The sequence below is a fragment of the Corvus brachyrhynchos genome, unplaced genomic scaffold (genome assembly GCF_000691975.1).
Source record: "Corvus brachyrhynchos isolate BGI_N302 unplaced genomic scaffold, ASM69197v1 scaffold83, whole genome shotgun sequence".
NCBI lineage: Eukaryota > Metazoa > Chordata > Aves > Passeriformes > Corvidae > Corvus > Corvus brachyrhynchos.
Genome location: NW_008238464.1, coordinates 12,700,932 through 12,715,526, shown reverse-complemented (window position 1 = coordinate 12,715,526; position 14,595 = coordinate 12,700,932). Strand labels below are relative to the sequence as shown.

Here is a 14,595-nt window from a genome sequence, read left to right as displayed (position 1 = left end):
TTGAAGGAATGTTCATTGTTCTCAGTAAGCGTGTTTGTTTTTTCTTCAGGCTGGCAATGCACTGACAGCAGGGAGTATTCAGTTACCCCCTCTGAGTTTTAATTTCAGCAGGGAAACTACACATTCCACACAAAGCAAGCTTTCCAAAGAGACTCTGGCTGTCCAAAACAACATTAATCAAAAAACCTCAAAAAGTATTCAAAAAATCAAAACCTAAACACAAAGCTGAAGCCATCCTCATGAAAACTTCCAAGTGACTTTAAGATCTTGTCTTCAGACCACCTGCAGGTAGGGAGAATAAAAACTACACATCCATTCACAGCAGAAGTCTTTTCAAGCTGAATAAATCTGAACATAAACCTTTCATGCTCAGATCCCCAAATGGCTGTACAGATATGATTCCACTTGACAATACACTTTTAAGTGGAAATGGGAAAGTTAGACAGGAAAAATACAATTTCTTCTGTTACACCAGAAGTCCTTCCTTTAGTCATAACAACTAAAAACATTAGGCTTTGCACACATATAAAGAAACACAGCCAGAAATATCCATGAGGAAAAGGCCTCTTCAAATATGCTGCTATATCACCCTGCCTTCTTTGTGCAAACTGGACAATGCCATTCCAGCTGCTACTTCAGGTTTTCTCTTCTTCTGTTTACTAGTTTTATTGTCTTTATTTATTCACCCACTGAGTAACTTTACACCTCATCAGGACTTAACTAGAAGTGTAAATACCAACCAAAATACATAAACATTTTAGAACTAGCAAATACACTCAAAAATGTCAGTATTTGTCACACCTCAACCATGAATGTATTTCACTCACTATCTTCAGAGTCAGCTGTGCTATGCTGTGTTCAGGATTTAAGCCGAACTTTTAAGACTGAAGCCTGTATTACTTAACTACCTAGAATTGATTTCTTTTAGGATTTCAGGTGTACAGAAAAACTAGATCAATAGCTGAAAATAAAGCCTTGAAAATGCAGAGGGAGGTTTTAAGATGAAGCCTTTCAAGAACAGTCAGGAAGAAGAGGTCTGCCTCAACCCCTGTCAGCTGGCAGATACGACTGGACGTAACCCAGCAGGAACTGAACTCCCGTAAGCACACACATCTTAACATTTTTATAGCAATAGCAGGAAACAAAAGACATAGAAGAAAAACAATCAACACCTTATTTTCTTATAAATAACAGACATAAGCCTTCAACAAACATATATAGTTACACAGCTTATCTTGAATGAGCAAGGGTTCTAGAAATGCCCTCAAACCATGCTTTTGTTATGTACTAAAAAATCATACCCTCATACTGTGCTAAATTAACAAGTGCAAACATGTTGACTTCCTATCCTTAGCAGTGATGTTGGTATGCTACCAAAAAAAGTGTTTTCAAAAGGACATGAAAAAGATGTTTGTTGACCGAAAGCATCTGCTTAGACAGTCTTCATCTCTCACCCTGCTGTCCCTGATGACCTCCCTACAGCCAAGAGCAAAAGCAAACTTTTGTGCATCTGCGAGGATTGTGAGCGCAGACTTTGCCATCATAACAATATCTAAATTAATTGTCACATCTTCCCAAATTTATTTCACTTGTATCACATCCACAAAACAGGAAGACACTGATTAAAAATGTTGATATGAGGATTTTTTAAAAAATTATTGAAAAAACAACACACACGTAAATCTAGGATGTGAAATTCTTCCTGTAAAAAGAAGATACAGCCTTGAAACATGGGAAGAACTGCGCCATGGAGAAAATGTCTAACGGCTAGATACACGAACACATTCAAAGAATACTTACAAGTCTCTATTCCCCCTGTTGGTAATAAACAGAAAGGGGGAAATAATGGCCTATCTTTCCAGCTTTGAATTGCTGCAGTATAGATGGGGAGCAATTCTAGCATGTGACCCCTTCACTTCTGTGTTTATCAGGTCTGATGCTTTACTTAAAATACCCACATTCCTCTATAGGCACCTGTATAAACAAGCAGGAGACAGGTTGGGGAAACGCTGTGTCATATGAGAGATCTAGTTTTGTTTACAAAGCCAACAGATTCTTGTCCATGCTCTCTTTGGACAGGGTGGGAGACAGCATGGAAACCCAAACCCACAGACAAACACAGGAAAAAACACCACCACTTATCAGCATTCTGCTATCAGCTGTGATAAACTATTTTATCATAATTCATTTCTTGTACAGCCAAGAAATGTTTCCGTGGTTGTTTGTATTATGAGTATCATCTAATACAGTTTTTCCACAAACCTAACCATCTTTGTAGATGATCTTCAGAACAAATAAAATGTGGAAAGTATCAATTATTTTGATTTGCAAAGAGTTAAACAAAGGAGAAAAACCTCTACAGTTCAAGCCTGGCATTTGTGTAACTTTGAGGAATGAACAGAAAAGGAACAGAAATAACCAAAAGTAACAGAACCGACCTAATTCCAGCTATACATTCTGCAAATGCATTCTTGAGCGGCAAGGGCTGCATTCACCAGCAACACTCATAGCTCAGACTGAGGCAGGATAAAAGAGGGGTGCAAACTGCAACAGGACCTAACTGGTCCAAAGACAATGGGTGTGTATATGCAAGGCATCACACAAAGGCATGCATACACTAGAAGCTGGGCAATGCTAATGCATTTGACTTTACATTCCTACACATCTTTTCTCTCCCACTCTACCTGGACTTTGAAAGAGACTGCTGGAAGGACACCTGCCAGGCAAGAAGCTCCAGCTCCGTTTTACAAATTGGCTCAGAAGCATATATGGAAACAAGGCCCAAAACAATGCAGCATGGCTGCAACAGTGCAAGGAATTCCACACAAAACTTCATGCTAATGGAAGGTACCTGTAACCCTGAACCACCTCTTCCCACAGACTGCAGCTTAAACAATCAGCATTAACTACCCAACACAAACTTTAAACACCACCATATAAAGAAAAGAAAACTTAATGATGGACTACCAACTTGCAAACTCTGGGCCTATGCAATACTATCCAATATTATTAACTTGACGATTACTGCACTTCGATCAGGCAGATGGGTGTCTGCTGCATTTGGTGACACTAACTCAGCACAGAAACCAGAACTTCCCTTTTGCCTGGTATCATAAATTCACACCCCACAGCCATTGTCCATACTTGCTCTTCCTGACATTATCTTTAAACATTACAGCAAACTGCATTAAGTTTTAGGAATGTTTAGTCCAGGGCAATGTATTTCCCTAACAGCAGTTTCTTTCTTCCCTAGACCTGAGGGAAACAGTTCATGGTCACTGTCACAAAACCACTGAACAGGCAGAGAAATCCCCCTCATCCAGCTGCTCTTTCAAAGTGTTCCCCATTGTGCTGCAGAGATCTTGAGCTGGCAGGAGCCCTGCCTTCTGTCAACAAGTGATTCTTAAAAATCAAAATGGAAACATTTTTTTAAAGGGTAGAGTTCAGTAATAGCACACGGTTCTATCACAGCCCTTTCTAACTGCTTGTTATTTAGTGTATTGAAATATTTGCATATTCGCCCAGCAATCTTTTCCTTTCTTTGTTGTTTTTTGCTTTAAAAAAAAAAAGCATAGTATTTTGAAAAGCCAACTGTTGGTAGAGTTCTTTAAGTATTTATTCTGTTTTTATAATTGTGTCCATGCCACTGTTTTGACTAAGGGCTGCCGTCACTTCCACTAGAACAGGCCATTTTTGGGGGGGATTTATTACAGCTGTAAAAACTGACTCCAGGCTGAAACCTACCTTCAAAGTTCCTCAAGCCAGAAATGTTTAAGAAGTATAATAAAACATCCAGCACTTCCCTCTTCAACAATTCATACATAAACTGATTAATATTTTAGTTGAACCTACATTCAAAATAATACCTACCACAACCCTGTGAGAAAATCTTTCCAATTATAAATCATCAGTTACTATTTCTAAAGAGGTTACAGTTATTATCTGTTTCTTTAAATCACAGGGTTGTTATGGACTGCAGACCAATTAAAGTACTTGAAGTTAAAAATTTAATGAAGCTTTTCCCCAAGAAACTAATGATAACAATTTCCAGATGAAAAGTATCAGGAAGAGAAACTTCACGTAGATTTGTAGGTTTTAAAAAACTGAACAACAGATGTTTATTTTTAAACGTTTTTTTCAAAGTGATTCCATTGTTTCAGCAACAGAAGTTGGAAACTTTTCATCACTGCTGAATGCTTCTACTAGAAATAAATAATTAGAAGAAAACCCCCAACAAAAACTCATATCCCACAAACACCCAAAAGCCCTTGATGTTTGGAAATCATAGAGCCAATGTAGCAAAAATCAAAAAAAAAAAAAAAAAAAAAAAAAAAAGTGGGGCTGCTGAGTGTCAAGAACTTAGCTGTTATTCTGCTATTAGTACCTAAACTTAACTAGTCACATTTTACAACTTCTAAATAATATTTGCACATAACCCAGAGCAGCACACCTGCATGTATTTTATCTCTACAGAGCAACTAAACACAGACAAACTGTAGTCTTTGGAAATCTTTTTATGCAAGAGCCCCTCTACAGCAGCACAAAACCATCAGGGAAGCTTCCTAGCTCTTACAGTTCCCACAATCCTAAACAGGCACTCAGGCCAGAGCAAAGCCAAAAGAGACCCAGCTTACCTGGAGTAAGAATAAGGACAAGACAAGAGTGGAAAAGATTGAAGTGAGTAAAGATTCTGGAAGCAGGGGTGATGGCAGAAGCCTGCTGGTAGTGTTGATCCTGAAACGAAACAACTCCAATCCCATCCCTCCCTCACACCAAAATAACACTTGCAAAGCGTAAGCTTAAGTTTTGATTTTTTTTCCTAGTGCACCACCAACATCTAAACACCTTCCTACTGCTGTTTGGTACAGCATTCATTCAGACCATCTGTACACAACTTATTCAAAAATTACTGAGAAATAACTCCCATTTACTTTTAGCCATGAGTTTGGTTTTGGATTTTACAGAAGCTAATGGCACATCCAGCCCAGAGGAACCCATCTGCAGTGTCAGATACCTTACACTGTTTTTAAACATATTTTGTTATCTTTTTGCTTTTCCTTCCAAATGACAAAATAATCTGTATAAGAATAGCGTCAATAATTGTGCTATGAAAAGAAATAGCCAGATGGCTAAAAGAGAACTACTTTCTCTATATGCAGTTTACTTATTCTAACAAACCCCCTACCAGACAAGTTTGAAAGGGTTGGATTATCCATATTTACATGTCCAAGTTTACTTATGGATGATTATATATATAGTCTGTTTACATATGCAATCTGTGCAGTTACCATTAAGCATTTTTATAGGTTTACATTTTTGTACTTTCAGCTACTACGAACAATGATAAGAATGGCTTATAAAGAGGTTATGCCTAGAAACAACTTGTATTTTATCTATTCAAACTGATAACAGGAACAGACTTCCAAGAGGAAAAATATGACCTGACAAAGTAATCTTTATGAACATAAGGTTCAAGGTTTTTTACTTTGCAACTATCATATGCTTTCAACAATGCTGGTTTATCTTTCTGCCTTCCTGTCTATCCCAGGAAAATAATGTCATGTTTGCCAATGCACCCTTGACAAAAACAGACTGAATGCAATCCAATGCAAATGCCTGCAAAACCACTGCATAATTAGGGAAAAGGTAGGAATTACTGACAAATCAAATTAAAAATTACCCTGAATGTGTCTGTATGATCATGTAATAGGACTGTGCATTAATTAAAAAAGGAAAAGACCAGTTTCATCAATTTGCACTTTGTTTGTAAAGAACTTCACCACGCCTGAAAGACAGACATTAACAGACCTAGTGGATGGCAACAGTATACTTACCAAAAATAAATTTAACCTATTTCATTCCATCTATCAGTCTAAATGTGACCTTTTACAAAGTTACATCTATGCCTATGTCTACAGATTGCTGTGGTTTCAAAAAAGAAAAAAAAACCAACCCAAACCGAAAAGCTACACTTTTAGACACAGGTAGCGCTGATTAAGACCCAGTGCCAGAAAGAGTGCTTCACTGCCTGTTAGTTTCAAAAAGCTCTGTGATGAGTCTGCCAAAAGCCACAGGAATTCTACAGAGTGTTAGGTTGCCATTTTAAATACTTTCTCTTGAACAGCCCATTTTTAATAGAATGCTTATCTTGACTAACTCATACCAGTATTTGGTTTTAACCACAGCTGCTGTTTGGGACCTTCCATTTTTGTCATAGCACAAATGCTCACTTTTCAGACAGTGAGAAAGTATAACATTTCTCAATAATTCTTGTAAGAATATTCTTAACAACTCCCAAAAATGTGATTTTATCCCAAAAGTAAAAGTTATTTTTAATAGTTACTGCAGAAGTATTTAAGAACCAACTACTATGTAGTGGAGTGAACAGAACATAACATTACACATCTAAACAAAAATCTAGCAAACAATAAGAATGACCTGCTTTCATAATAACTGAGAGCAATTTCTTCAGCAAGATTTCTCTGGTTTGCAATATTATTCAACTTTAAAGAAAAAAGAGGCTCAGTAAGGTGCTGAATTTTAAAACATGTCTTATTTGTTGATTCCCTCACCCATTCCTCTGCAAAGAAAACAAACAAAAGACTTCAAAAGAAGGGTCAAGCTCCTCTTAAAATTTGAGTGCTTTAAACTTTAACAACAGAATTTGTTCTTTACATTAGCTTTTCATCTCTGTTCAGAATTGATATGTACATTCACAGAGCATCCAAATCACAGACTGAAGCCATCCTTTGCCACCATGCTCCTCAACAATTCAAATACTTAAAGCCAAGTTCAAACAAGAAGAGGCATTTATTCCTTCCTCCCCCCACAGTGCTAAAATAGTCAACAAAACTTAAGTTGTCTTAATTCACCTTTATATAATTTACACAACCCCGTTTACTCTAAGTACGTAGTACTTCAAACTGAATACGTGCAGATGTCTGCTCCCACTGTATGAAAGCTGTATTTCTGCTGTGCACTCTGCATGCCATTTCAATTCTTTGTTCTTAGAGCAATAAAATCTCGGAAGCAAGTGGAATGACCCTCAAGAAAACAAAAAGGCATACTATTACAGAAACAGAACAGTTCTGGGTAACCTTGCCCTCAAGTTTCTCTTCTATTCCTGTTTATTACTGTCTCAGTAAAGGAAAAGAGCTTCCCTCACTCCACTTTGACCCAGAACTTAAACATGAAAAGACGAAGCAAACACTAAATACAGCATTGAATATATTTTTCTAGGACAGAAACTGCAATGCAATTGCTCCTAAAATTACCAAATGCAGTTCACAAAGCAAGTTGGAAAGGACTGTATGGCAGTTTCAACCTGATGAGGTCCACTTTTGTCAGCTTGCAGTATCTGAGCTGCCTGGTACAGTCAGACAGGGGGCTGCTTTTCTGAAGACAGATTGCTAATACAATCAAGGTAAATCTCTCATGATGCTCCAGTAATAAAAAGAGCATGTCAATAAAAAACCACCAGTGTTTTATGCAGTTTATTGACAAGATGGAATAGTACTCATCTGCCTTCCCAGGGCACATACCTGGCAGAGCAGGGCGTGAAACATTCATGCAGTTAGAGTTAAGCACCAGTATCTTAAATCTGTTCTGAGTTGGGAACCTGAAAAAAGCAAAATTCAGTTCTGTGGAGAGGAGCTAATCTGTAGCAATTTACACCCCAGGCATCAATCACAGTGCCCCAGCCATGCCTTTTTCTCCCTAGCCATTGGTACTCTGTTACCATGTATTTTAGATCTAACACAAAACCAAAACCAACCAAACAAAACCACCAGCAACAAAAAAGCTAACAACCCACCCCCCCCAGCAAATCCAACGTTTTCTTTAAAAGAAATTTTCCTTTTTTCTAAACAAGCCTAGATGTCAGTAATTTCAAATACTTCATTTTGTGTAGATTATTCTGCATACCATTCCTTAAAACCTCATTACTTTATATCATTGCAAAACATTAGAAGAAAATCCTTCCTCATGAAAAATTTACCATCTGAATTAGATATGCAACCATTTTTGGCATCTCTGTGAGTATCCTGCTACCTCTTCTCTATTTCAGAGGCCTAATTCTTCCTAGGATTAATGAGACATAATTAACCAGTAAGATAATTATACTGGGTCAATGACAAAGGTTATTTTTTCTTAGGAAATTACAGGATTGTGCTGTGAATTATCAATTAATGCACTAAAATCACCATGGATTATAAATCTACACAAATAGACGCTTCAAAAAGCTGCATGGATTTAACTGTAAATTGTGTTGTCGTACTGGAGAATTCTTATATTCAGAAGTTAGAGTATGCTTACTACTCTAAATGGACATTTTCCAAATTGGCTTTCATTTGCGGCTCTTTTTCAAAAGCTTTATTGTATTACACATGTTACTGACCTAATTATCTCTAGGAGCAGGCACATTACTGCAAAGACTCAAAAAAAATAAAGACTATCAAAACATTACACACACAATTAGCTGCTTTTCCCGATTAAAAACGTGTATTTAATTACAACAAAACGACTCAGTTTGACAAACATCTGTATTTCTGTTTGGCAAAAGTATCTGTCATCTGTGCAGATGCACTTATTAAAAGACACATCCTGCTCATGCAGCACAATTCACAACTTCACTGTGCAGCACTCATTCAAGTGAGTAGAATTTTGAGAAAAAAATGTTTGTACAATAATTCTTACAACACGAGCGAAAAATTTATAATTACACTTCTATTTTCTGATATTGGTGGTGGGACCACTGCATATGCACACAAGCATCATATACAGAGCTTATTGTCTCCCACTGCTGCCTATGCCAGCGAACATGAACCGCTTCTCGGGAGCGTGCATTCCGACAGCATGCAACCGCACTAATGAAAAATTCATGCCTGAGCACGCCCGTTTAGGATGTCGGTGTTGGAAGGAGGTTGAATGTTCAAATACCACATTGGAGATTTTTGAACTTGCTCATCTTGATAACTGACAGACCATTTAAAGACTGCCTGTATTGACATTCTGAAAGAAGCCACTAACAGGGCTAAGGAATTTGAGTACTTTGTGGGACCCACAAGATCCCATCTGTGTATTTATGAATGTCATGCAACAGCTGCTTTCCTTTCAGAGAAGACACATCTTAAAAGCCTAACACCAAAGCATGCAAGAGCTGGGAACAAAGCAGTATTTTAACCTACTGTTTGATAGTCCTAAGTATTTTCCACAGGGATATTCTCATGACCATCTCCAGAGAAAAGCAACATAGTCTTCTGTAGAGCCTGCCCACTGTCAGCAGTACTTCCATTCAAAACTTACCTTTCTTTCCTCAAGCTCATCACCACAACCTGCCTTTCCCCAAAAGCATATTCTGAGCAGAAACCTGATTCTTTAAAGGGTAGAAGTGCAAAGAATCCCCTAGACAAAACCCCTGAATTTTGCTTTATGCTTAAGAGCTATGCATGTAGGCTGAGACTGAATTACAAAGTAGGAATATTACTGCAAGATTTAGCTACATCTTAAGTTCAAGAAAAGCATCAATCACTAAAAACAGCAGAGAAACAATCTACTCTTCTGAATAATAAACACTTAAATCACATACTATGTTACATAATATGCAGCAACAGTGGCATACTGAAAAAATTTGTTTGCACTGTATTTAAATTATCTCCAAATTCATTAATTTTCACACTCTAAACTGTAGGAAAAGCTTTTACTAAAATTTTATTTATCATAGTAAAATGAAGTTGAAGGTCTGGCTAAAGTAGCAACTGGAGAGCCTTCTGCTTTCCAAATTAACAGGCTACTCTGTTTCTGCATAATTTGTTCTGGGGTCAGAGGCTGGCCAGCCTTCTGTAGCATAATTCGACATTTTGTGATTTGGGAAACTGTAGTGTCTGGTGAAGGTTTTGTTATGCATCTCAGACTATGATCAGCATTACATTAGTTGCATCATAAACTCAATCATTAGGATGAAAACTTTTTTAATAAAAACAACATTTGGAGACACGTAGCTCTAGCAGTACTTTGGTTCCTGAAGATGCCTGCACCTTTGCCTCATGCCTCCATTCTGGATCACCAATTGCTTCTACAAGTGTTAGCACACATTTTGTTCCTCATTACAAATGCTGGAAATGGAAATCTCTACCTAAGACTGTCCATTTACCTCTTCTCCAAAAAGCATCCTAATCACAGTCTGCAACAGAGAAAGAAAAAAAAAAAGCGCGTGCATATGTGTGTGTTTAAAAAAAATAAACATCGCATTCCCTTTGTACTCTCACCCCAGCCCTACTGGTCTGGGATTGCTTCCACACAGTGGTTGAGGAGCACTGCATGTCCCAACACACAACGTGGTGGTTAGGGCAGTCTCCCAGTCATAGACTGGAGGTCAAATCACCTCCAAAAAACATCTCCTGTTTTCTGGACATGCATTTCAACATTTGAATAGAACATAAAAGATGAGCAAACACCACTTCTGCAACTGCCTTGTTTGGCTTTGTTTTAAAAGGAGAGTAATTCACAATCCCCCAAAAAAAGGAAGGAAAAAATAAAGGGATGAGGGGGGAAGAAGTAGACATTTACCCTAAGCTTGAGGTTTGTAAATTTGCTTTGCTACTGCAGTCCTGACTCTCCCCTTTGAATTAATCTCAGAGAATTTGGACTGTTTCTCTGTACAGATGTTCATGTTGGGATACTTCTTTGAACAGCTTAACAGGGAGGTTTCTGGATTACCTATTTCAAGCACTTAATTACTATAAACTGCATAGCCACTCTGGGACCTAAACATCAGACACTGTAATGACCAATCTGTAAACCTCTAGAGTTTTTTGTTTAGCTAGCTATTGGCTTGAAGACCAGTTAATGAATTATTTTTAAGCATGTGTCCAATCTCAGCTGCAAAAGATGAATCTTGTTACCTTTATTAATAACGACAACTCTCCTTTTAACATATAATAAAAATGGTATTCCTAAATGTAGACTTGGAGCTTCTGCTTTTGTTTGCTTGCTTTTACTATTAGAAGAGTGTATAATTAGTAAATATCATCATTAAGGACTGCTGAAATTAAGCATGTACTGCAAGCCTTTTATTAAGCAGGTCAGTCAGTACAAATCCACTGTGTTTTTATTAGACAGCTACTCCTATACTTCCTGTGTTGCTCTTCGTTTCTTTACCTCAAGAGCAGTTAAGCACTATGAGAAGCCCGAATTCCCATGGCTTGCGTTCATCTCATGTTTCAGAAACAAGGGTCTGTACCTTCACAAGCACTTGAAAAGCACTACACAGATACACCAGAAATACAAGCAGCTGATACAAATTTGGAGAAAAGTTGCACTGGTGTTCTTGGATTTTTCTTATCCGATGGAAGTACAGATGTGCCTTTTGGGAGCACATCCCAAAACTCTCAGCTTCCTCCCACTAAGCTGAACAACACTCTCAATTTCTAGTGAACTGTGGAGAACAGCACATTTATTCTTGCCAAGATACAGGAAGGCAGAGATGGGCAAAGCAATAGTCTATTTAAGTTGGTCTGGGTCCACACCACGCAGCAAGATACTAGCAGCTGTGATATTGTGCTGATGTGGGCTGAGGTTGATACCTCTTGAGCCACTCAAGAGAGGGAAGAACCGCAGTTTTTTACATTAGGGAGTTTCCGGAGCATGAGTAAGACTGAAGTGCAGGAAGTTAGATAACTCGGCAGTGAAAGACCTAAAATTCCCATTTCATTATTTGAGGAAAGCTGCAGAGACTCCTGCTGCGTTCACATATTTTCTGAGCTGCGTGAAGTAACTCTAAGTAAAAACATTTCATGAAGATCTCTCAAGTGCATGGACACCACCAGTTAAAGCAAGCATGGGGTATCTGCTAGACAGTACCTCTTCCTTCCTTCCTTCTCTAAGCCACCGGCTTATGTTCCTGTACAGAATATGCAGGAATTTTCTTACTTTGAAATATTAGCTAGTTACTTGGAGAGACTGGCTGGCTACATACAAGATTTCAGAGCTACAGCAGATCCATAACCATTATCTGTCATAGGTTTTTTCTTGCTGGGCATAATCCAATTTAAGTTTACAGATAAAATTTCCACTTCATTTTCCATATGGTTATCCAAACCACAAGTTTCTGTCTTATAATCATAGTTCTCATTATGAATGCAAATTCCTTTCCCCTCCTTCCTTTATCAGTTATCTACCATAATTATTAAGTGTATTTCAAGATTATTTCAAAATTTGCGTGAATTTTCTGAAAGTACTGTCTTTTTAGTAAATAACCTTTGAATACTTCAGTTTTACCATTCCTATTTTAGAACTTTTTTTGGTACGGTGGTTATTCCACGAAGTTTAAAGGCTGTGAGAAATATCCAGAGAAATATCCACACACTAATTCTGCAGTGCTGATTTATCACTGAGGCCGAACATGCAATAAAAAGACCTTTTGGTTGGGAGAGTTTTGTTATCGACAAAAGTGAATGAAGCACTTTTGCGGTGCAATACACAACTATGTTGTTTAGCAATTTAGCGGGACCAAAACAGGAAGTCTACAAAGAGTATTCGCTCTGCTTTAGAAGTTCACCCTCTCAGTGCTACCTGGCACAGCCACCACAGTGGCATTAAACGCTACTAGTTTTCCTCATTCATTACTTCACTGTAAGCAAATCTCCAGAGGTATACACAGAGCATAAACTCTATTGGACATGCTATATTCTCTACAGTGATCTTCTAAAAGATAAAGGACCAGACAGTGTGCTGCCACAGAGCCAGCTATATCATTTGGCATCACAACTATATCTTGCTACCTCAGTATCAATTTTCCAAGAGCTTAGCACAAAACAGTGAACAAACTACTGAGTTAGTGTACTTAATAATGCTACAGTGTACTCACTAAAATGGCTTAAAGCTGTAAAAATGTAATTTAACAAGTTTTCCACAAACAGGAAATTACGACGCAAACCTCAATAAAAAAGTTGCCTATTTCACCCTAAACCAATTTTCAGGATTCTTACAGTGTCTGTCAAGAGAAAGCAAGGAAAAATTGGCTGAGTTTTACAAATTGTGCAACTTAAAAAATGGTCTTGTGATAAGGAACACACTACTGCTTCTCCTGGTAGTGTTATTAATTGGTAATGCTTTCCTCCATGCTGGTATTATGTTGCATCCTCTGCCTTTCACCATTTCTTTTGCAGATGGAACACATTTTTTTCTTCAGGATGATAATCTAAATTAGGAGGCAATATAATCAGCCTCTTAATTATACATATGCAGACGGAGCACAACAGTTGCTCTGCTTGTCAAAAGGATTTAAAATGTAAGCAGCATAGGGCCAAAAAAAAACCCCATGCATTTAGAAAATTAGTCTTCTACCATAAGAGACAAGTAAAAAAAAGTGCCTCTCATTTGCTGATGAAAAAACCTTACATAAGATTTATCAGCATGTACTCAAATTCTATGCAAAACAAAACTAATAGGAAAAGTCACTTTTTATTCAATTTCAACATTACAGATCTTTTCAGTACAGTGAATGATACATTTAAAAAACACCTTTAAGGCAACTTCATTTTGCAACATCATAATTTTCTGAAGAACACAGTAGAAGAAGTTACTTTAACTCCAAAATCCTAAGTCAACTTCTGAAATTTCACAGAGTAGCTCCACCCGTAACCTACAACACTGTATGAGCTGTTCCAAAAGATAGTTTTTCAATTTAACAGGGGAAAAAAAAAGAAAACTGAAAAAATAACGCTAAATAAAAGTATTCCCTTACCTGTTAATTTTCTTTTGCTTTTATGTTGCCCTGCTACCAAAGGTAGAAAAACAAAGCGCAATTCCATCAGTCGATGTATAACTCAAAGCAGTCTCCTGGCACTGGACCAGAAAGCAAAGCTGAACTCGCCCCAGTGAGAGGCCATGGTGAGGTTTGCTGGCCTCACCACAGTCACCTCCTTCCCAGAGCTCCTGGCCACCAGCCCATGGGAGCCAGCAGGGGAGGCTGCTCCAAGCGGCCCTGAGGTCCCACAGGAACATGGGTGCTCCTGCTTGTGCAGACACGGTGCTGAGCAGGTGGTCCCAAACACAGCCTTGTGCCTCCTTGAAGGCGCTCACAACCATCCCACCCCAGCCATTCCCGTGGTGAAACACTCAGATCTAACATCAGGAAACTACAGTGTAGAAAAATTAAAGAACATAAAAGGTAACAGTTTTTCTCTTTCACCCTAAAATACAGACCCTTCCCTGTGCTTTCAAACAAAGTTTTTACACTGGACTGTTACTCTGCACCATACTAAATACTACCTTTATCTAAGTATCTCAAGTATAAATTGCACTGAAATTATTTACAGCATTGCAATGCTAATAGTGTTGAAATATTTTTTGCCTAAACTTATCAAATATGCAGCTTGTCCTGGAGGGAAGGGGGGAGGTTACCATGTATAAAATTTGAGTTAGGTATTCTCTCTGTTGGTTTGCAATTGACAAATTTACAATAATTTGTACTGGCTACGCACTGTTTGCCAATGATCACATCCCAGAGGCTAAACAAAGTGATAGACGGAAGAGACGAAATACAGAGTCTAGCATTCAAAATCTGCCTGTCTGCTTGGTCAGTAGCAGGGAAGT

At 38.0% G+C, this 14,595-nt stretch overlaps 1 protein-coding gene across 3 annotated transcripts in view; it reads right to left on the bottom strand.

Annotated features, from left to right (window-relative positions):
* The window catches only part of SHROOM2 (shroom family member 2), an 80,499-nt gene extending 72,919 nt beyond the window's left edge, over positions 1-7,580 (bottom strand). For all 3 annotated transcript variants that reach the window (XM_017737039.1, XM_017737040.1, XM_017737041.1), the window contains exon 1: positions 7,542-7,580. In XM_017737039.1, coding sequence (XP_017592528.1) covers positions 7,542-7,565 — 24 coding nt within the window. In that variant the 5' untranslated portion in view covers positions 7,566-7,580. The remainder of the gene's footprint in view (positions 1-7,541) is intronic.
* Between the last annotated feature and the right edge of the window lie 7,015 nt (positions 7,581-14,595).